Below are 23,283 nucleotides of genomic sequence, written 5' to 3'. Positions count from 1 at the left end.
GGTTTCGGATCAATATTTTGCTCGGAGTGTTGTTGTGCCAATGATGCCCCCTGTTGGTTAGAGCAGGAATTTGGAATTTGCTCAGGTTGTTGGCAATAAATCGCCTACTCTTCGCGAAGGACACACCGAGGTCTTTAGCGTCCACCAACTCGTGCTGGCCGCAGACGGGACCCCCAGTTTAACGTCCATCCGAGGGACAGCACACACATTGATGAATCACCCTGCCTGTGAAACACCAGGATGACAGTTTATAGCTGTGTTGGGATTCCAACCCAGGCGAGACAACGAAGAGGCGAGTATGCGTACATGTAGGCCATCCTGCCAGCCCAGGAACCATGTAGGGAGATGTTAAATACTCAGTATATCCAAGTATCCTGTACTTACCGGATATGCATCTTTGTTGTGTTGCCTTTACTGTTCACACTTGTCATCGTGCACCCGGAAGTGAAGAACTGGATAAAATATGCACGTTTTGAGGAAAAGCATGGCTACGTGGCTCTGGCTCGCCGTGTGTTCGAGCGTGCGGTCGAGTTTTATGGCGAGGACTACGTTGAAGAACAGCTTTTTGTAGCATTTTCACGCTTTGAGGAGCACCAGAAGGAGGTACTTATTGCTGTTTTTATTAACTCAACTGGACTATGTCCAGCTGAGTTTTTGTGGACACCCAGTGTCCGTCGTCCGTCTGTCTGTTTGTCTGTCTGTCTGTCGTCTGTAAACAATTCGACGTCTACGCTCTAAAAGTCACAAATATTGATTAAATTTGATGAAACTTGTTATGCAGCATCTTTAAGACATAAACTAGTTTGGGATTGCATTTGGGCGTTGCACGCCCAAAAATGGTCGCAGCAGGGCGGCCATATTGAAAAATCAATTTTTGCCAATCTGGTACTTCCTAATGTAGCTGGAAGGCTGAAACTTGGTGTGTAGACAGTATGTAACAAACCTCAACACATATAATAAATTCAAGTCTGAAATCTGAGAAAAGTAATTGTAGTTTTACTTTTCATGCCTCACTTAAAACTCAATTTTTTCTAGTTTCCTGTTTAAACATGAGATACCTTCAACGTTACTGTACCTCTTTAGCACATACAAACTGTATAGTTTGTGGTTCTATTATGCATATTCTAACCATATTGATATGGACCAGTTGAGTTCAGGTTCCCTGGAACCTCTAGTTTTTTGTACTCTTATAATGTGGTTCTGAGATTTTGGGTGATTCAGATGTGTGCTTGTGTGCTCAACAGTTTGATCGCGTTCGCGTCATCTACAAGTACGCGCTAGACCTCATCCCAAAGCAGAATGCTCAAGAACTCTTCAAGTACTACACGACCTTTGAAAAAAAGTATGGGGATCGTCGTGGAATCGAGGACGTCATCGTTGGCAAACGTCGGTTTCAGTATGAAGAGGAGGTCAAGGTAGGCACTTTTGCTCTTCCTACTTTTCGAGACATGTTCCGCCTGATTTCCTCTGCTGTTACCACGCAGGCATGGGCATTAGTCCTCCTGGATCCACTTCCTTGTTGTCGTGCTGGAGTCTACTAATTATACAACTGGGTTGGCCTGTTAGTGGTGCTTCAATGGAAAATAACTCAGCAGGTGCTCTGGAGCCACAGAAATATTACACAAAAGTGAAAACGAGATGTAATATTAATACAAGTTCCGTTACAAGGAACTTGAATGCATGAGGAGGCCATTCTGGCCCATCAAGCCTGCGCAATGTTTTGGTTGTTTGTCCGTTCTCTGTCCTTTTTAAATACTGAGTGTCAAGCAAGGAAGTAAATAGGGCTGGATGATGCTTTGATATTATTGTGTTTATAAGATATTGAAAAAATATCGTGAACAGATCCTACATTTTTACCTCCGCCATTGAAGGTGGATGGAGGTTATGTTTTCACCCCTGTCTGGCGGTCTGTCTGTCTGTCTGTTTGTTTGTTTGTTTGTTTGTGAACAGGATATCTCAAATTTGTGGACGGATTCGGACAAAATTTGGCAGAGAGGTAGTGTATGTGATAAGGACGAAAAGATTAGATTTTGGTGAAGATCCGGATCCGGATCTGGCCAGTAGAATTTTTAAGTGATTCTTCACCATCGGGAGATGGGGCCAAAAACGATACATAGCAGGATATCTCAAAAAGTTGTGGACGGATTTGGACGAAACTTGGTGGACCGGTTGGGTGTCTGACAAGGACGAAAAGATTAGATTTTGGTGAAGATCCGGATCCGGATCTGGCTAGTAGAATTTTTAAGTGATTCTTCACCATCGGGAGATGGGGCCAAAAACGATATGTAGCAGGATATCTCAGAAAGTTGTGGATGAATGATTTTGATTAAATGTGATTCTGTATTGTGATTTTCTGGTCTACTCTAGGATACAAAACGTAAACTGTTCACCTGGCGGAGGTATGCTCTCTACTGAGTGCCGTTGTAGTTCAAACTGTCGCTATATCAGCACGTTCGATAATGGAAAAAGTTGTTTGCGGCGTCGTAAACTAAAGATTTTAAAATGTATTTTCATTGATTTAGTAAGAAAATCGACATGAAGGACTCGTTTTATTGTAACACGATAAGATATATACAGTATACACAAGGCCATTCACTCGCTTTTTTCATGTGAATGGTAAGAAAACTTCATCCCATCTCAGTTGCTTGTTCTCCTGCCTCATCATCAGAGTCTTCAGTTGAGAATCCTTAGCCTGTGCCTGAGGAGGAGGATGACTATTTGCACCGGTACAATCACCACATCTGAATTCGAACTCAAAACTCGGACTCCGTGCAGGAGAGCACGGAGCATGCATGATGGCGGAGCACGCACACAAAAAGCACTGCCCCATGGCCAGCTCACAAACATTCCGCCATCAGAGTGGCAAACACCATAGTCAAACATAACACTCATCCCCTCCTCCCCCCCCCCCCCCCTCTCCCACCATCGTGGTTGATGTGCATTTCATGCCCTCAATATAAACAAAAACAAGGAAAAAACTTTAAAGCAATAGATGAGCACGGGACGGGTTGAGTGCTGGACGCCGGGATGACGTGCACGTTGGTAGAGGCCCAGCGCTAGATGTAATGACTAATGACGCCCCAGACATAATAACGTCCCAGATGTAATGACGTAATGACGTAACGAGTGTGACATAATCAACGATCAAAAATATCAATATCGCTCAATCCTAGAAACAGAACTCGTCATATTTAAAATCTGCTGTTCAACTCAGCCGGGGTTTGAATCGGGACCTCCCAGACTCAGAGCATCGCTGTTGCCATTACGGCACCGAGTCTTACTGGTAATTCTTGAGTATCCAGTGAATCGACTGTTTAAGTGAAATATTTATATGTAAGACATTTGTGTTTTCTATTGTAAAGAATTCCATTGATGTTTTGGTTGGCCTATTAGTGTTCTCATCTGAACCTTTTGGCTTATGCAGGAAACCCAGGTTCAAATCCCATTTCCAAAGTGTTTGTCCGTTGTCCACTAATATCCTTGTAATTCATGTAAAAGTATGTCGATGCCTTTGTCCTGAAGGTAATACATGTACATTGTACATTATACAATCCTTAGATTACTGGGTTTATTTTGGATGTTTTTCAAGATGAGGTCAAAACGTGTTTCCGAACTACTGGACCTTAGCTTTCTCCTTGATCAATGCAACCGAGGAGCGTACTTGTTAGACTATCTTACCTTGTGTGTTGTACAGGCCAATCCTCACAACTATGATGCCTGGTTTGACTACCTGAGACTGATGGAGAGTGACGGAGAACCCAACGCTGTAAGGGAGATCTATGAGCGAGCCGTGGCCAGCATTCCACTACTCTCGGAGAAACGTCACTGGCGACGCTACATTTACCTGTGGATAAACTACGCACTGTATGAGGAATTGGAGGCCAAGGTAACAAGCTCTCCCGTGAACTTTGTCTGTAATTGTTCATTAAAGGAAAGATTTTGAGCTCTTTTTGATCGGATTTAGAACGATGCATTTTCTTACCGATGTTTTATATCTTAAGCACTTGGATGTGCACCGATCGATATTGCATAGGGGTGTGGGATGTCAGTGAGACGCATTTCATTCAATCGTTGCAAATTCGATCCTTTTGCAATTTTTTGCTTCTGTATCCCAGGATATTGAGCGTACGAGGCAAGTGTATCAAGCTTGTCTGGAACTGATTCCGCACAAAAAGGTAATTATTATCACGTGCTTGTGATTATGATGAGCAGAGGTAGCTAACTAGGGCTGTTCTTTCAGGATCGTATTGTAGTGGATTGTATGTGCATCTGATGTTTCGCTTTTGTTTTTTATTCCCACGTTGTTTAATTTTTTTTTTTTTTAACATCCCTTTTTGTTCCCTTTTTTTTTTTTGCTTTAGTTCACCTTTGCAAAGATTTGGTTGCTCTTTGCTCAGTTTGAAATCCGCCTGAAGAACTTGACAGCAGCAAGAAAAATTCTGGTAGGTATTTCAGTCTGCATAACAACACTGCGCGGTTTTTTTATTTATTTTTCTATATCTGTGTCAATTTGTACTTGCAGAGCATTTTGTAATCATCCAACAGCTTGTTTGGCTATCAGCTTGATGTTTGCACATTTTGTTGTTTTGAATAATTAGAAGTACGAGGGTGTATTGAAAAGTAATGCCTCCTATTGTTTCTTTCCAAAACAGGTAAAATTATTTTATATGAAACAAAGACGGGTACTAACATCAATCTTTATTCGACCATGGTGCAGATTTATTTATCAACATAATCACCACTGCGGTCCACATATTTCTACCAACGTTCAAGTAGTTTTGTGATGCCATGATGAAACTGTGCGTCTTGCTGACTTATGCAGCGCTTCACAGAGGTCTTGACATCATCATCGTCGGAAAAAAAGTGTTCTCCATGAAGGTGTTCCTTAAGTTTGGGAAAGACATGAAAATCTGACAAGGATGTTATGACTGTCTCTTACTCTCAGGGTCGTAATGGTGCACCCACTTTTCATCTCCAGTCATCTCATCTCCAGTCAGTCATCCCAACTCTCATCTCATCCCCAGTCAATCATCGCAACTCTCATCTCATCTCCAATCAGTCAACCCAACTCTCATCTCCGATCAGTCAACCCAACTCTCATATCCAGTCATCTCATCTGCTGCAGTCAGTATTCCAACTCTCATCTCCAGTCAGTCATATCAACTCTCATCTCCGATCAGTCATCAAAACTCTCATCTCCAGTCACCTCATCTCCAGTCAGTCATATAAACTCTCATCTCCAATCAGTCATCCAAACTCTCATCTCCGATCAGTCATCCAAACTCTCATCTCCGATCAGTCATCTAAACTCTCATCTCCGATCAGTCATCCAAACTATCATCTCCGATCAGTCATCCAAACTCTCATCTCCGATCAGTCATCCAAACTCTCATCTCCGATCAGTCATCTAAACTCTCATCTCCGATCAGTCATCCAAACTCTCATCTCCGATCAGTCATCCAAACTCTCATCTCCGAACAGTCATCCAAACTATCATCTCCGATCAGTCATCCAAACTCTCATCTCCGATCAGTCATCCAAACTCTCATCTCCGATCAGTCATCTAAACTCTCATCTCCGATCAGTCATCTAAACTCTCATCTCCGATCAGTCATCTAAACTCTCATCTCCGATCAGTCATCTAAACTCTCATCTCCGATCAGTCATCTAAACTCTCATCTCCGATCAGTCATCCAAACTCTCATCTCCGATCAGTCATCCAAACTCTCATCTCCGAACAGTCATCCAAACTCTCATCTCCGATCAGTCATCCAAACTCTCATCTCCGATCAGTCATCCAAACTCTCATCTCCGATCAGTCATCCAAACTCTCATCTCCGATCAGTCATCCAAACTCTCATCTCCGATCAGTCATCCAAACTCTCATCTCCGATCAGTCATCCAAACTCTCATCTCCGATCAGTCATCCAAACTCTCATCTCCGAACAGTCATCCAAACTATCATCTCCGATCAGTCATCCAAACTCTCATCTCCGATCAGTCATCTAAACTCTCATCTCCGATCAGTCATCCAAACTCTCATCTCCGATCAGTCATCCAAACTCTCATCTCCGATCAGTCATCCAAACTCTCATCTCCGATCAGTCATCCAAACTCTCATCTCCGATCAGTCATCCAAACTCTCATCTCCGATCAGTCATCTAAACTCTCATCTCCGATCAGTCATCCAAACTCTCATCTCCGATCAGTCATCTAAACTCTCATCTCCGATCAGTCATCTAAACTCTCATCTCCGATCAGTCATCTAAACTCTCATCTCCGATCAGTCATCCCAACTCTCATCTCCAGCACTGGCGTCATGCTGCTCCCTGTCATCTTGACTAACGTAGCGCTGAGAGATCGTGTCAGAATCCCGAAACTTCACTCCTTGTGGCATGAAGAACAAACGCGCGGACTGCACTTTGTGTCATTTAAATATCTTTACTTGTTTTGGTGAAAAAGAATAGGAAGCATTACTTTTCAACATGCCCTCATAGTTTGCACTTGCAATTAAAACCTGCTTTTGAGTTTCCAGGAGTTAAATACATTTGGAGTCTGTGGGGAGACTGAGGCATCATGGAATTTGTGTGTCCGTACCTTCCAATTCCTCAAACAACTGATTGCTTGTACAAAGCTTGCAATTCTTGTAATATGAAGAAAGGAGGGCATATCATTTAATGTAACTTAGTTTGACAATGGCATGTACAGCTGCATTGCCCCCATTGTCTCATACAGGGAGCATCTATTGGTAAGTGTCCCAAAAGCAAACTCTTTAAGGGATACATTGAACTGGAACTCCAGCTGCGTGAGTTTGACCGCTGTCGTAAGCTATACGAGAAGTTTCTCGAGTACACTCCTGAGAACTGTACAACGTGGATGAAGTTTGCCGAGCTCGAGAGCATCCTGGGCGACGTAGAGCGAAGCCGTGCTGTTTACGAGCTCGCAATCGGACAATCGCGGCTTGACATGCCAGAGGTGAGATGCTTGGCCAAAGCCAAGTGACGTAGAGAAGGACATTTGACCTTGTCTTAACGAACATTAGCCATTCTCAAGATGGAACTACAATCCGGTGTTTGAAATTTTCAGTATACTTCACTTGAATACTCACCATCATTTATTTCCTAGTTTCATGGCCAATGTATGCTTTGCAGCCCTCTTTCTTGTTTGGGTTATGTAAAAGTGCTTTGCACATTAAGGTTTATCTTTCCACTGGCCAAGTGATGACATCTGCATCACCATCCTGTGCCTATTTTTGTTTGGTTTGTAAGTTTAAGGTCCAGCCATTAAAAAGGTGATTAGCCCAGAGAGAGGGAGAGGTGTGCGTGTTTTTTTTTTTTTTTTTTTTTTTTTCAGAAGGTGAGATGGAGTCCTTCCAGGACTCGAAATATCCACCCCCGCTTTGGTGAAGGATTGCGATTCATGGGCTAAGCTGTGAATTTGTTGTTCTCAGAGTTTTGTTACGAGGGCTCTTCTCAAAATTGTCCCTGAGCCCCGTACAGCTTCCAACTATAGTGTTTTTGGGGTAATGTTCCCAGGGATGTTTTTTTAAATCTCTGAGGTTCTTCTTTATCAATCCCATTGCCCAAATCATCACTGGTACAATGTTGGCACTCTTCAGCTTCCAGGATCTTTTCACTTCATTATTGAGGTCTTGGTATTTGGTCATTTTCTTGATTTCTGCAATCCCGGTGAAATTCACATCATTTACAACAATCCTTTAAATTATTTAAGTTTAGGAACAACCGATACTGTACGTGTGTGTGTGTGTGTGTGTGTGTGTGTGTGTGTGTGTGTGTGTGTGTGTGTGTGTGTGTGTGTGTGTGTGTGTGTGTGTGTGTGTGTGTGTGTGTGTGTGTGTGTGTGTGCGCCTTAACTTTTTTACAATGGCATTTGAGCCTTTGTCAAATCTTCAACAAACCTTTTTATGAGAATATTGATAACACTAATTAATAAATTTCACTCTTTATTATTATTATTTTTTAGCTGTTTTTGTTAAGTTTAGTTTGAGTGCAAAGCAGATGCCGACAGGCTTTAGATTTTGGGATGTTTTCTCGGTGTCATTGCGTTATTGCAGATCAAGACTCTCCTAACAGTTTTTGCGAATCCGTTTGACTTCCTCCAATGTTTGCGCACAATCTTTTGTTTTGCAGTGGAATTCTGGTGTTGGTATCTCTCACGTAATTGAAAGTCAGGTTAATTTTTTTGTAAATATGCAAATGGTAGTTAATGTAACAGGGCAAGTCATTGAGGAAATTGCTTTGAGCTTCCTGCTTGTGTATGGCTGTGGTGTACAGGTCTTGTGGAAATCGTACATCGACTTTGAGATTGAACAGGAGGAGTTTGACCGAACGCGGAACCTGTACCGACGCTTACTGCAGAGAACGCAGCATGTCAAGGTGCTCTTGGTGTTCTTGTATGTGAGATTATTTAAAATAAAGGATGTATGATAAATGCTCTCAATGTTCCTACTTCTGATGAACGATAACCTTGTGTGATTATTCATATACCGATTGCAGCATACATACAAGTTGAACCATTTCCACACGAGAGTCTACGCTTTCTAGTTACCTCCACCACCAAAGGTGGACGCAGGTTATGTTTTCAACCATGCCAGTTTGTCTGTCTGTGAGCAGGATATCTCAAAAAAGTTGTGGACAGATGCTGATGAAAGTTGGTGGAGAGGTTGGGTGTGTGACTAGGACGAATTGATTTTGGTGACTATCCGGATACTATAATTTTCCAAATGATTCTTCACCGTTGCGAGACAGGGCTAAAAACGATATATAGCACGATATCCAAAAAGATTATGGAAAGATCTGGATGATACTCGGTGGGTGAGTTGGTTCGGTGACAAGATCAATCCAAATAGATTTTCTCCCCTTGGGTGATTTGCACCTTGGGCAAACTCCATATTGAGGTGTATTAAGATAGCTTTTCGTGGCGTTTTTCCTTAGCCCCTTCTAATAAGAAACTTACAATAACACTTAAGATAACTGCATAATATTAATATTATTACAAAACAATATTAATACTAATAATATCCCCTCTTCCCAAGGGTTTCCTCCTTGGACAAACGCCATGTTAATATGTATAAATAACTTATTGTGCCGTGTCGTGGAAAACAAACACTTATGATTACCTTTTGAAACATACCGCTAATGCTATTTAACACGAAACTTAAAGGGAGGAAACTCGAGGTGTGTTCAGTTACCAAGCAGCTAGCTAGCACTTGCCGTTCCTTATCGGCGGTTTTGAATGGAGCGCTTGCTTGAATGCTTAAGCCACTTCGCGAGCTCTTCACAAGGTAAATGAATACACCCCCGATGTTCTGGAGACCCTGCCCTAGATCTACCGTAATCTATACACCCCAGAGAGGAATGACCTGAGCCTGGTGTTGGCTTAGCGGCTAGGGTGCCGGCTTAGGATCCTAGGATCCTGGGTTCAAATCCCGGTCAATCGCTGAATTAACGCCAGGGGGGTTGACTCAGCCTGTCATCCTTCCGAGGTCGGCTAGTTGAGTACCAGTTCACTGGTAATTCCCTGTTTGTCGTAAAAGGCGACAAAAAGGGTTGGCGGCAGGAAGGGCATCCGGCCGTAAAACATTGCTTCAAAAAGGGGACCGAAAAACAACAACAACCATGGTCCCCGAAAAAGGCCAACCCCCGCTTGCGGGGAAAACATGGCCTCTAAAGGTGGTTTTTTTTTTTCCTTGTTGTGTATGTACATCGCCTCTGTCGTATTTTGTAAAACTGCTGGCCTTTGTCGTTTAGATCTTTCCTTCTCTGGAAATACAAAAATATACTAGAGGGGCACTCGGTGGAGCGCATACCTCCACCAGGCTGAACAGTTTACGTTTTGTAGCCCACTGATAGGCTGGATCTGGATTCCAACCTGAACCAAAATGTAATCGGCTTGTTCTTGTCATCTAACCAACTCCTCCACATACTTTGAGACCTGGGAGGGCTCATCCAAATCTGTCCATAACTTTGAGATATTGTGCTATACAATATCATATATAGTTTTTGGCCCTATCTCAATGAATTAGTCCTTGTCACACACCCAACCTGTCCACCAAGTTTTCTCCGAATCCGTCCATAACTTTTTGAGATAACCTGCTCAGACAAATAAACAAACAGGGTTGGAAACATAACCTGCTGTCCACCTTTGGTGGCGGAGGTAATAAAAACTAATCTTATCAGTGCATAATGCAAATGTCGGAGACACGTGTTGACATGTGGACGCTCTCCCACTCAATAGCCCAGATTTAAGTATTCTACCAGGGGTTGCTGTTCGGCAAACAAAACCACAATGTATATTGTGTGATTCTGAAGCAGTTCTTCAATTTAAAACTTTTTATTACACCAGAATATCGTTTTTAGGATTTTTCACCGATTAATTAATCGTTAAATTTTTGTTTTCCAAATTTTTTTTGCAATGGAATTTTGTTGTTGTTAACTCCAACTAAATTGTTTCAAAAAAATTTCACTACATTTTGTTGTTAAGACTTGTATTTGAACCTCGACCTGGCAACTCAAAGGTGAGCAATGCTACCTTGAACTATCCTGTTTGTTGAACTCCTTTATGGACATTAATGCCTTCTTCTTCAACTAGCACTTCCTCCAAAATGTTCATTGCCATCTTGAACCTGATTATCATGTATTGCACCTTCCCAAATCTTATTTAATAATTAAGAAATTGAGTAACTTTTCATTATAATACCTTCAAAACATTATGCTACTTCACAGATCAGAATGAATTTAAATGTACATTTTTAGGAAAAAAAAAACATACTTTATCATATCGCACTGATTTGCCGTACTTCATGGGTTTTTGGTATGTAGAGCACATGGGAATTTAACTCTGCTTGTAACCACTTTCAATATTAAATCGGAGGAACTAAAAAATGGCAAAGTCTGGAGAAAGAAAAACAAATAATTAACCAGGGGTGAAAAAATTGAGATGTATGTAATTTTTCTTTTAATGGCACGCAGCAATATAAACGGTACAAAATGTGAATAAACATTGGCCAAAACATCCTGTTCCGATGCATGAAGAATGAGAAGTCTGAAAATAAAAAGCCAGTGAGCTTTGACGCAGACTGCGCTAACTCAGAGGTCAACACGGTGATTAGAAAATGAACATAGTATTAAAAATGTACATGACATTTGGCACTTTAAATCGTGTGATTTAACAAATCCTTTAAAATATGAAGGAGATTCATTGTCAATTGAAGAGGAAGAAGTCACGAGGTTTGACTCGTGCACTGGGCTGACAGAATGGCCAAGAGGTATACACACTCGCCTCCAACCTGTCGAGCCTGTGTTTGAATCCTGACCCACTTATAAAATGTCATCCCGGTGTTTCACAGGCAGGATGATTCATCAATGTGTGTGCCGGCACTCAGATGGATGTTAAACTGGACGTCCTGTCTGTCGACATTCGTTGGTGGACGTTAAATATACCACTGTGTCCTTCGTGAAGAGGAGGCGAGCTATTGCCAGCACCCTCCACAAATTACAAATTCCTGGCCTAAACAGCAAGGGCATTGCATCAGCAGCACATCCATGCCCTCAGCCAATGATGCTACCCCACAGCTTTGTGCTGCATACGAACAAAGAAGATTCATGCACTTTTCAGTTCACCTGAACTAGTTGTGTACATACAGTAAATAAAATGGAGACAACCAGCCCCACACTTGGTGGAAAAACATTTGCACAATCAAGCATTGCTTTCGTGTCGTCTGTGGAACTATTCCAATGACACGTATGGGATCCTAACGAGATTCTTGTCTCATTAATCCTTTGATAACAAGTGTATAGGTATTGCGAACATAGGAGATGCACCTTTGCTTGTTCGTAGTAAGACGTTCACTTCCACAGCCATGAGGAAGTTTATTTGCACTCGATGCATCTTCATGTGTCGTGCGTGTCTTCCGCAGGTCTGGATCAGCTTTGCACGCTTCGAGCTGTCTGTGGATGCTCCACATCGGGAGGAGCGGAGCCGGCGCATCTTTGAAGAGGGCAACCGGTCTCTGCGTGGCTGCGAAGAACGTGAGGAGCGCTTAATGCTTCTGGAGGCTTGGCGAGACTTTGAGGTGGAACATGGAACCGAAGAGCAGAGGCAGCGGGTTGCGCGTCTGATGCCCAAGCGTGTAAAGAAGCGGCGCAAGGTGCAAGCAGATGATGGTGTAAGCAACTTTTCTTCATTTGCGTTTCTCAGTTTTTGCAATGGTGGGAAAGGAAAAGATCAAAGCCTCCATTTTTTCATGTCCTTCATTCACGCAAGCTGCCTGATGAGGTTGACTTGGCAGAAATAGATCTTAATGGTGATTTGTCTTTTCACAGTCGGAAGCTGGCTGGGAAGAGTTTTACGACTACATATTCCCCGAAGATGCTGCGAACCAACCCAACCTGAAACTGCTCACAATGGCCAAGATGTGGAAACAAAAACAGCAGGGGGACAGAGTAGGAAGTTTAGAGGGGGTTGGAGAAGAGCAAGATGGTGCTGCAGATGGTTGTGCAGAAAAGCAGGCTGATGATTATGATGATGTTGAGAAGAACACTGGACCTCCATCAGAAAAGGAAGAGTCCACCTCAGGGGAAGCCAGCCTGAAAGACATTACAGGAGGTAAAAGTGGGCACAAGATGGAAGATGAAGAACACGGGCCATCGGGCGGGAGGTGGGGTGGACACGATGCAGCTAAACTTGCCAACTGCAAGGATGACGACCAAGACAAAGATAGCGAAATTGAGAGTGAAAGTGAGAGCTCCAGTTCAGAGGAGGAACAAACAGAAGACGTAACGAAGGCAGACGTGGAGAAACACAAATGCAAAACGATTCAGTGAAGCTGTACTTGTTGTTCTGTATGCGCTGAATACGATGTCCATGTGTTACCAGTTTGATGCACGTTTCCGTGCACTTGACCACAACTGTAAATGTATAAATATTTTTGAATAAAGGAGATGATGACTTGGAACCCCTTGGCTTGTGGCTTTACATAGCGGTAGCTGGTTCTGCCTTGTTGTTGTTGTTGGTGTTGTTGTTGTTGTTGTTGGTCTCAATATGACCATCGCAGCAGTTTGCAATTGTACACTGCTCTGGTGCATTGTCACTGCTTGCATAATTGCACATTGCTCTCATTGTTTAGGAGTGAAAGCAATGGTCTTCATAAATCAGGTTATTCCAGGACCCACTTTCATATGCTAGTTCATTACAATGCAGTCATTTCAATGGTTGGAGAAGTTGTTGTTTCTGTATCGCCGCCCATTGCATCTCTTGAAGGTGGAATCTCAATACTGCTTGGCCTAGGGTACATCGAATGGCTAAGTTGGCGAAACAATAATCGGTCAGGCTGGCAGTTATTCATTTCCTCAATGTTCATGATCGTATCTGTCGCTCTCAGCAGATGCAGATTTCCTCCCGCCGTGTTGATGTAGAGCCCATACGTGCAGGCCACTGAACTCGAAAGACGCATGCGATGTGCACACTCCTTGCTTACGTCTAACACTGACATGTTTGCATCTGCTTCGATCATTTGGACGGGGGATTCTGGATCGGAGCCACAGGTCACGAGCAGAAAAGCCTGGCGGGTGTATGAAAGAAACGACATTGGAAAGGATGGTTATTCCTCCATCTGCTAATTTGCATTCTGAAGTGCACTTGATCCATATTACACTCTACAAAGGAATGCTTGACTACAACTCAAATGTGAAAACACAAGCAATGAAATTATTCTGCTATTTCTCTGCCTATGGCATCCAACCTTTCATATCAATCACACAAAAGATTGAGAATAGAGGTGGGTGTGCGTATGTCATTGGTTATCTCCAAATGCGGGTTTCAGAAGGTGGATCGGAGCCCTCCCATGTCTCGATGTAAGTTTATTTTTTTGCCTGCTGTCCGTGGGTGGGCCTCAAGAGATGGAATAAAGATCTACCGGGTTTCAAAGTATCCACCTATGTTAGTGTGCGTGTTTGTATGTGTATGTGTGCATCCATGTACGTGTGTGTGTACGTGTACAGGCCATAACTTTCATTTCAGCTTTTGACACCAAATTTTAAACAAACCCTTATTATGAGAATATGGATAAAAATAATAATTGAGCCAAAATGTCAAAGGGCAAAGTCACAGTAATAAGAAATAGGCATTGTTATCCCGTCCGCCACTGCACAGCATGAGACGGCCGGCTTTATATATATATATATATATATATATATATATATATATATATATATATATATATATAAATAATCGCTTCCCTGTTTCTTTATTTACCATCAAGCTTCAGTGTGTTCCGTCCAGGCCATAACTTTTTTTTTAACCACTTGAGCTTTTGTCATCAAAATTTTAATAAACCTTTATTATGAGAATATGGAAAAAAAATTAATCATTTTTTTGTTGTTTTCATCAAGTTTAGTTGAAGTACAAAGCTGATGCGGACGGGCTTTGCATTTTGAGATGTTTTCTAGTTGTGCGGTAATTGATTTGTACACACAATTATCACAAAAAGACACTACCATTACACCAGAGGTAAGAACAGAAAATTCCTGCCATTTCCAGAGAAAATCAATGAAGACCTCAGAAGACCTCAATCTCAGTTCCTTCCACGAAGCTCGGAACAAGTGTGTGTTTACCCTCAGGAGTGCCAGGAAGCACTATCTCTCCACACTCAAGAATGAACTCTCAAACCTGTCTCCTTCCTCCAAATCCTGGTGGCGTCTGGTCAAATCCGTTTCTGGTGTTTGTTCCCCCTCCATCCCCTCCCTCACCTCAAATGGCTACACAGTTGAAACCGCAGGTGACAAAGTCGAATGCCTCAACACTGTGTTTGCCTCAAAATCTTGTGTCCCAAACCCATCTCTCTCTGTTCCCACCTTTCCCAGTCGAACCCAACTGCTCCTGGACTCTGTGTCCTTCTCTCCTGACAAGGTGGAGAAGTTTTTGTCAAACCTCGACTCTGATTCTGCAACTGGACCAGACGGCATCAGCCCACGTGTCCTAAAATCCTGCTCTGCCGCTCTATCTCACCCTCTGTCTGTTCTTTTCACCCTCTCTTTTGCTCAAGGTCATCTGCCAGCATCTTGGAAGTCAGCAAACATTACCGATTTACACAAAAAATGTACAAAAACAGATCCTTGCAACTACAGACAATCAGCCTGCTCCCAATTATCAACAAAGTCATGGAATCCATCATTGCTTGGAATATCAAATCCTTCCTCTTCTCCAATGGCTTGATCTCCGATCATCAATTTGGATTCAGACCAGGTCATTCTACTCTGGACATGTTGCTTCTGCTGTCTCAACAATGGATGGAGGTCCTAAATGCCAAACAGGAAATCAGAGCTGTCTCCCTTGACATATCATGTGCCTTCGATACGGTCTCGCACCCAGCTCTGCTTACCAAACTCTCCTCCTATGGTATCCATGGAAATCTCCACGCTTGGCTTGCGGACTTCCTCTCTGGTCGTAGTCAACGTGTAGCCCTGAATGGATTTCTGTCATCGCCCCTTCCTGTTCTGGCTGGAGTTCCCCAAGGTAGTGTTCTGGGCCCTGTGCTATTTCTGGTCTTCATCAATGATCTCTCCGACTCTGGAAAATCCTCTCTATCTCTTTGCTGATGACTCCACTCTCTGCCGCTCCATTCCTCATCCCTCAGATCGGCAGTCTGCAGCCTCCTCACTCTGCAGACCTGGACAAAATCACAGACTGGTCAAACAAGTGGAACATGTCTTTCAATCCTGACAAATCTCACACTCTTACGATGTCTCTCCGAAAAGACCGACTGGAAAACCCTCCCATCTACTTTCTCAACAATCCTCTCCAAGAAGTTCTGTCGCTCAAGCTTTTGGGTCTCACTATCTGCCATGATCGTTCTTGGGGAAACAACATTTCCAAGCTGGCCTCCAAAGCCAGTCACCGACTGTGCATCCTCTGTCGTGCGAAGTCCTTCCTTGGCACACCTGAGCTCCTCACCACATACAAGGCTTTCATCCACAGCTCAATGGAATACTGTTCCCCCCTCTGGGCCGGTGCTCCTGCCTCACACCTAGCTCGACTTCACGCTGCTGAAACCAAAGCTTTCAGAATCATTGGAATCTCCTGCGATGAAGCTAACTCCGAGGGCCTTTCACTCTCTCACCGCAGGCAGGTTGGTGGTCTTTCTGTCTTCTACCGACTCCTCTCCGGCCTTGCTCCCCCAGCTCTCTCTGTGCTCTGTCCCCCAAATATTCCTGCAGGTCGCACAAGATCTGCCTGAAACCCTCTTATGGTTAAACTGCCAAAATCTAGGCTTTCTGCTCACCTTCACTCTTTCATTCCCCTTTTCTCCCGCCTCTGGAACAAACTCCACCACTCCCTTCAATCCCACTCCTCCCTCCAGGTCTTTAAAACAGCTGTTCACCACCATCTCTTATCTTCGCCCATCCAAAACCTCGATCTCTTCTACCCCCGCTAATTCACCCCAGATACACTTTTTCGAAATTCCAACTTCTTTCCTGGAAGTCCTTGCAGTGTTCATATGTTTTATACCTCTCCCACCTCCCCCCAAGCCCTCTCCCTCCCACAGTTCTCTCAAATGTCCCTGCTGTCAAATGTTGTGTTTGTGTCCTTTGCCCTCTCTCCCAATCTTGTCTTCCGCTCCCCTTATTTTGTGTTTTATGTGTCAGGTTGTGTCGGTTTGACTTTTTGTGTGATTAATGTTCTTCCACGAGCCTCGATCTTGTATACAAAAAAAAAGAAAAGAAAAAAAAGACCTGCTTACAAGAGACTTTGTTTACTTGAACCTGGGACCATCATTAGACTACTGAACGATACAAAGATTACATTTATTTTCGATGTAATTCAGCTTCATCATGTTTCACCTTAATTGATCCCGGAACATTGCAGAGATGGCAAAACCACAAACGCGGAATCCGCGAATGTCACGGGTGGAAACTCACATCATTTCCTTAAAACTTAATCTCTATATATTTTCATTCCATGCAGCATCATTCCAATCACAAATTAATACTATAGCATTAATATAACAAAATACAATGTTGCAAACACTCGTGAGGTAAACTAATACAAATGCCGTTCTAGCGTGATAATCGTTAGACTAATCTGCCGGTGAGAAAGGGGGGATACGTAACACCTCGTACGAATGGAAATTCAACCCACTGGGACCCCAAGATGATCCACAAAATGTTTGGCAGGGCTAGGCCCAAAACTTAGTGAGTAGTTTCAGGACAGACATTCCTGTTTTATAATATAGATATCGTAACGGGTATACCACTTTGTTGATGATGCCATATTAGGTGCACTGTAAAGAACATTTTGTTTTGGTTTATTTCAGACTTTACTGTAAAGTTCTGTAAACGTATGGCTTTTTACAATTTTGCATTCCTGGGATATAGAACACATCAGCAATTTGGGATCCCACTTCGTCGATGATCGCTTCCCGTTTACTTATTAGTTTCTTTCAATAGGCCTGTATTATTGGTATGAAAATACTTAAATGGAAAATTTTATTATTTGAATATTTCTAGTTGTACTTTGGGGTGCCTTTTTTAGTTTTATTTTTATTTATTTTTGTATACAAGTTTGAGGCTCATGAAAGAGCTAACATTAATCACACAAAACGTCAAACCGACACATAAAACATATAATAAGGGGAGCGGTAGACAAGATGGGGGAGAGAGGGGGAAGCACAAACACAACATTTGAGAGCAGGGACATCGAGAGATCTGTGGGAGGGAGAGGGCTTGGGGGAAGGTGGGAGAGGTATAAAACACAAGGACACCGAGGACTTCCAGGAAAGAAGTTGGAATTTCAAAAAAGTGGATCTGGGGTGAATTAGCGGGGGTAGAAAAGATCAAGGTTTTGGATGGGCGAAGATAAGAGATGGTGGTGAACAGCTGTTTTAAAGATTGCCTTGGATTATTGTGGCTCATTCCTAGAACCTTCCAAATGCACATTGTAGCTGCCTTGATGACATCATTTGTGCAAGCCTAAACTACGATCAAAAGTAAAAATCACTTCTGTGTTCATATAAAGTGGAAAAACTTAAATTTAGGCATCATAATCGTATTGTCGAATATATAAACGGACATTCACACAACTGACAAAAAGTTGGATTTCCTTCTCTTTACAAAACATTGAGATGTTTGACATTCTGAAACGGGCTCAAACAAATCGGACAGTAGGCTTAACTGGACTGCACCATGGACTTACCCGCTGAGGCTTGTTTCCGTGTACCGCCCCCTGATGGGACAACTGGCGATGGTATGCCTGCCATTTCCCGAGGTTGCACTTTTCACTCTGCCTTAATGACTGTGCATCTTGTTCTTGCAGGTTGTGTAGAAGTTGAAACGCACCGTGGACGCTTGTCAGATAGTATGCACCTGTTGGACAATGAGAGTGAGTACCCACCTGGGTAGCCTTGGTTTTTTTTCTACTTCATGTTAGATATTGTGTGAGTTTATAGCCTTACCTTCTCCACCCCATTGTTCTTCATTTAAAAGGTGAAGTGTGTACTTGAACTCGGCTTCCACGCGTGGGCTGTAGTACTTCGCCAGCACGTACATAAGTACGGGGAGGAATTCATCTGCTCCAGCTGCACACAGGTACAAGGATTCATGTTCATGAGAGGATAACAGCAGTAAATCTTGGACATCTTGATCATGTTGAACTTCTGTAAGGTTTGTATGTACTTTCTGTTTGTTGTATCAAACTCTCTGAATGCATACTTTTTTAATATTGCATCTCCTATAGAATCGAATGTAAACTGTCCGTTCGCTATAATTCCTCCATACTTTGGTCATGCCCTGGTGCCACCTTGCCTTATCGGCATCAAGTGGTTGGCATATCAAGTGGTTGGCATATCAAGTGGTTGGCATCAAGAGCCCTCGAGCACGGTCATGATAACTGTCATGGTGGTGCAAGGTCCAGTCATATAAATGGTCTCTGAATTGCAAGAAGATCAACCCATATCGAATTGATGAAAGCCTCGTAATCCTGGCCAGTCACAAAGCCATATAGCAAAGGCAAAGTTTTGAAGGGGTTAAAACGAGCGTGCCATGCCGTTTGGTGAAGAACATTTCTTGAAAATAGCTATATAATAATGTATACTTTCATATATGTATTCCTCTCTGATACCTAACCCCTGTAGTAAGTACATGTACTTTTGACAGTATCCATAATATTTACATCCGCCACCAAAGGCGGATGGAGGTTATGTTTTCACCCCTGTCTGTCTGTTTGTCTGTGAACAAGATATCTCAAAAAGTTGTGGACAGATTCTGACGAAATTCGGCAGAGATGTAGCGTATGCGACACGGACGAAATGAGTAGATTTTGGTGAAGATCCAGCTTCTGATCCGGCTACTAGAATTTTTTAAGTGATTCTTCACCATTGGGAGATAGGGACAAAAACGAACATAGCAGGATATCTCAAAGTTATGGATGGATTTGGACAAAACTTGGTGGAGACTAATCGATTCGATTTTGGTGAAGATCTGAATATGGATTTGGACACGAGAATTATTTAATTTTTAAAGTGATTTTTCACCATTGAGTCATCAGACAAAAAGCAATATATAACATGATATTAAAAAAAGTTATGGATGACTTGACTAAACTTGGTGAATGAGTTGGTTTGGTGACAAGAACAAGCCGATTATATTTTGGTTCAGGTCTGAATCCAGATCCGGCCTTTCAGTGGATGCAAAACATAAACTGTTCAGCCTGGCGGAGGTATAAGCGCTACTGAGTTCCGTTCTAGTTGTAAAAGTCAAAGCTGCATTTTTGTTTTTATGTGAATTCCAATGCTAACGGAAGAGGTAAACGACCAGGAGTAGAGGTTTTCCCATTGCAGTATATAGAAAGCACCTGTAATGTGCGTTTGTCAGAAATTCACAGCAAACCTATTATTTCAGATTTAAAAAAGAGAAGCCAAGTTTTGTGGCAAACTAAAACATTTCTAAAGATGCAGATAATGGGTAGGTGCATGTTAATAAATGAAAGCAACAACAACTAGTATAGCTGCTTTTGACATTTAGATCACTGACTGGTCTTCATCCGGGACTGCGGAGTCACTGTGTGCCAGGATGTCCACAAAGTCCCGGATGAAGACCTCTGTGGACAAAATGTCAAACCCACGCATTGTCTGTTGGACAGCTATATTAGTACAGGTGCCTTCCATTTTGAACACGAATCGCTTCCCAACCACAAACATTTTTGTTCATGAAAGGGGTATATTGGACCATGAATGAGAGCAACTCAATGGTGGAAGATTAGCAAAGAATATAACTCAACAATAGATGGAAGACAGGCTAACAATGTCACGAATTAGGAAAAACTGGGACTTGATGTAATACAGGGTGTTTATAAAGTCCCTATCTATTTATTTGCCTGTTAATTCTCTGAAATAGATAGAGACTTTATAAACACCCTGTACAATACAAATTAGACAGGTCATAGAACACCTTACCTTGTGCAGTCTTGAGATAAAAAAAAAAAAAAAAAAAAGGACGTGGACGGGTCTTTTAAACTCTTGGTAATTGCATTTCCGAGCACGAGCTATATCTTATCCGAGCCGCCATTTTTCCTGAATATCAAAGATCCCCAACGCTGAGAGCATGAGTGGCAAATATGATTGGTCAAGATGACGTAAAATATTGTCCAAGTACTGCTAAACTAAAAGTTTTGTAAGTGCGAAAAAGACGATTTTCTTTTGCAGCATTCAAATATTGTATATACGTAATTCAATTGAAACAAGAAAGAGCAATGAAATATTGCAGACCATCACCAGGACGTGTTTGTCTGGTGTGTTTTGTGTGTGGTGTTTATTAGCTGCTGTGTTTGGGTGGTTTATTGATGACGTAGATTTATGCTCAATCCAATATGGCTGCCGATCCATGTGTCCAATGAATGACGTCATCAATTTAATTCTCATTCAATGTTTGTGTAGATCACGCTCAAGAAATTTCAAACCGATCGCATCGAGCGTTCTACTTGTATAATTATGACGTCATAATGAAGGCACCGATAACATCATCATGAATATATGTTGTTCTACATGGGGAGTAGTTGTTGACAATGAGACATGTTTCAATTTTCAAAAAATTCTAATTTTCTATTGTGCAAAGTTTATCAGTTTTTCCAAGAAGGTGCCCGTACCACGTGACCTATGACGTCATAAATATCAGATAATTCTACAGGAGGAGGCACTCCGATGGGAAAATTTCGTGTCAATCGGACCAACGGTTGCAGAGAAAAGCATACTCACGTTCTGTGCAGACAGACAGACGGACACAAATGCAATTCCCTCTCCTCTGGCAAGGGTAAAAAAAGGTTTTAAATGCTGTAAAATAAATAAATAGAAAACCGGAAGTTTACTGCTGTTGTTGCAGAGTCTTTTACATCACCTTATTTAACATGTTACATTACAGTATCCATCATGATTTAATTCTTCTGATGCTTTCAGTGTAATCTTGCGCCTTGCAGCGCCACTTGGACGTAAATCGTCAGTTCTTCATGCCTGTTGTTTGTGTCCTTTATGACATCCGTAAAACTGTAAGGTTCCTCTCTGGAATGATTTACAATTTTGTTTGAATGCCAGACAGGCATACAGGGTAAAAAAATATATACAGTATATATCTCGCTCTTTGCGCAGGTGTGATACGGACAAGGTTCTGTACAATTTGCCAAATTCGGAGCCAAAGTACAGTACTGCTGAATTCCAGGTTTGTGTTCTGATTCATGTTCGAAATATAAAATTCTATTGAAATCAAGTTCTTATTCAATCATAAACTAACGTCTGTAGATGGACAGACAGACAGTCAGACAAGGGTCATGGAACACTGTAGAGCACGTTGATTTACCCCACTTTTTGCTTCGTGCGTGGAGGACTTAAAAAATCCTTTTTATTATTATTTAGTGTTACCATCAACTTTGAAGTATCATTAAGGTTTATTCTTTGGAAAAAGTTTGAAAGAAAAGCACCGATGTCATCTTGCAGAAAGGAACATGACAAACCTTTTGGATTTTCGATGCTCTTGTAAATGATCTTGCAAATTTTCAATAATATGTACACCTTCCTGGATGGTGCATAGGCGTCCTGCATACGGATCAGTTTTCTTTCGATCTTGCTGAGTATGGTGCCTGTTAGTTTCAAATCCTTGCTGTTGTTGCAGGTCACCGTGCAGTTTCTGGCCATGATGGTGGTGGAGTTGTTTGCTTCCATCACCAGCGTACCGATCAGCCCTTCATGCAGTTGTTTCAAAATGCATCTTTCGAGAGAGTCCTCCAGCACTTCATCTGTTAAGAGAAAAGCATAATCGGTCTCAAAAACACAGAGCTAGTACATTGATTAAAGACAAACTCAGTGCGTTGGATTAGAAAGCAACATAATTTGTTGATTGTCCTTGCACGTATATAGTGAGTGCTGTAGTTGTTTCTCCAACAAGCTTTTTGATTGGATTGGCATGGCTTGAATGCTTAAATAACTCATTTTATCATGAGTTTGACTGCATGAATACAAATGTAAAACTAGAACGAGCAAAGGTTGCAGACACTCACCAGAATGCCCGTGTGGTTTTATAGTATGTATTTTATAGACACACTCACATTCTAATTGTACATACTTTATAGATGTACTCACATTCTAATTGTACATAATTTATAAATGCACTCACATTCTAATGGTACATACTTTATAGACGCACTCACATTCTAATTGTACATACTTTATAGACGTGCTCGGGTACTCACATTCCAATGGTACATACTTTATAGACGTACTCGAGTACTCACATTCTAATTGTACATACTTTGTAGACTTGGTTGAAAAAATGACGTGTACTACTGGCTACCACTAGGTGGTGTTTGTGTCCTACTTCAGCACATTATGTGGCCTACATTAGCAATTTTTTTGTTTGTTTTATGACCCTGCCCCAGAGGGCGGGGGCAAAAATGAAAACACTTGCACCATTGTGCCATGGGGTGATCATAACTACTAAGTTTGCTGAATTTCTGTACAATCGTTTAGGAGATCGCTTGATGGATGGACAGACAGACAGGCGGAGCCGATTGCAATATCCCCCCGTTTTTTGGAGTTTTTTTTTTCAAAAGCATGGGAATAAATACTGAGCTTCTTTGCGAAGTCACTACCTCTATACCCTCCTTCCTTCCTTCAAGTCATTGTTCACTGTATGCGCAATAAAACTATATAAGGCGGCAGGGGTTTTGCCCATTAAAGTGGTTATTCAACACTTAGGATTGATTGTAAGAGCCTGTCTGATCAAT

The 23,283-nt window shown here is 42.1% G+C and overlaps 2 protein-coding genes across 2 annotated transcripts in view; one reads left to right on the top strand and one right to left on the bottom strand.

Annotated features, from left to right (window-relative positions):
- CRNKL1 (crooked neck pre-mRNA splicing factor 1) overlaps window positions 1-12,976 on the top strand; it is a 22,107-nt gene extending 9,131 nt beyond the window's left edge. The window contains exons 6-14 of the mRNA XM_068133086.2: window positions 425-603; window positions 1,245-1,415; window positions 3,695-3,886; window positions 4,116-4,175; window positions 4,362-4,442; window positions 6,736-6,975; window positions 8,295-8,396; window positions 11,939-12,187; window positions 12,345-12,976. Of these exons, the coding sequence (XP_067989187.2) occupies window positions 425-603; window positions 1,245-1,415; window positions 3,695-3,886; window positions 4,116-4,175; window positions 4,362-4,442; window positions 6,736-6,975; window positions 8,295-8,396; window positions 11,939-12,187; window positions 12,345-12,845 (1,775 nt within the window). The 3' untranslated portion in view covers window positions 12,846-12,976. The remainder of the gene's footprint in view (window positions 1-424; window positions 604-1,244; window positions 1,416-3,694; window positions 3,887-4,115; window positions 4,176-4,361; window positions 4,443-6,735; window positions 6,976-8,294; window positions 8,397-11,938; window positions 12,188-12,344) is intronic.
- The window catches only part of LOC137438124 (ras and Rab interactor 2-like), a 27,492-nt gene continuing 15,163 nt past the window's right edge, over window positions 10,955-23,283 (bottom strand). The window contains exons 10-13 of the mRNA XM_068133087.2: window positions 22,015-22,296; window positions 18,470-18,592; window positions 18,211-18,380; window positions 10,955-13,582 (exon numbers count right to left, since the gene is read on the bottom strand). Coding sequence (XP_067989188.2) covers window positions 13,211-13,582; window positions 18,211-18,380; window positions 18,470-18,592; window positions 22,015-22,296 — 947 coding nt within the window. The 3' untranslated portion in view covers window positions 10,955-13,210. The remainder of the gene's footprint in view (window positions 13,583-18,210; window positions 18,381-18,469; window positions 18,593-22,014; window positions 22,297-23,283) is intronic.

This window comes from Myxine glutinosa, chromosome 12 (genome assembly GCF_964187855.1).
Source record: "Myxine glutinosa chromosome 12, kmMyxGlut1.1, whole genome shotgun sequence".
NCBI classification, from domain to species: domain Eukaryota; kingdom Metazoa; phylum Chordata; class Myxini; order Myxiniformes; family Myxinidae; genus Myxine; species Myxine glutinosa.
This window is presented reverse-complemented; position numbering and strand designations above follow the sequence as displayed.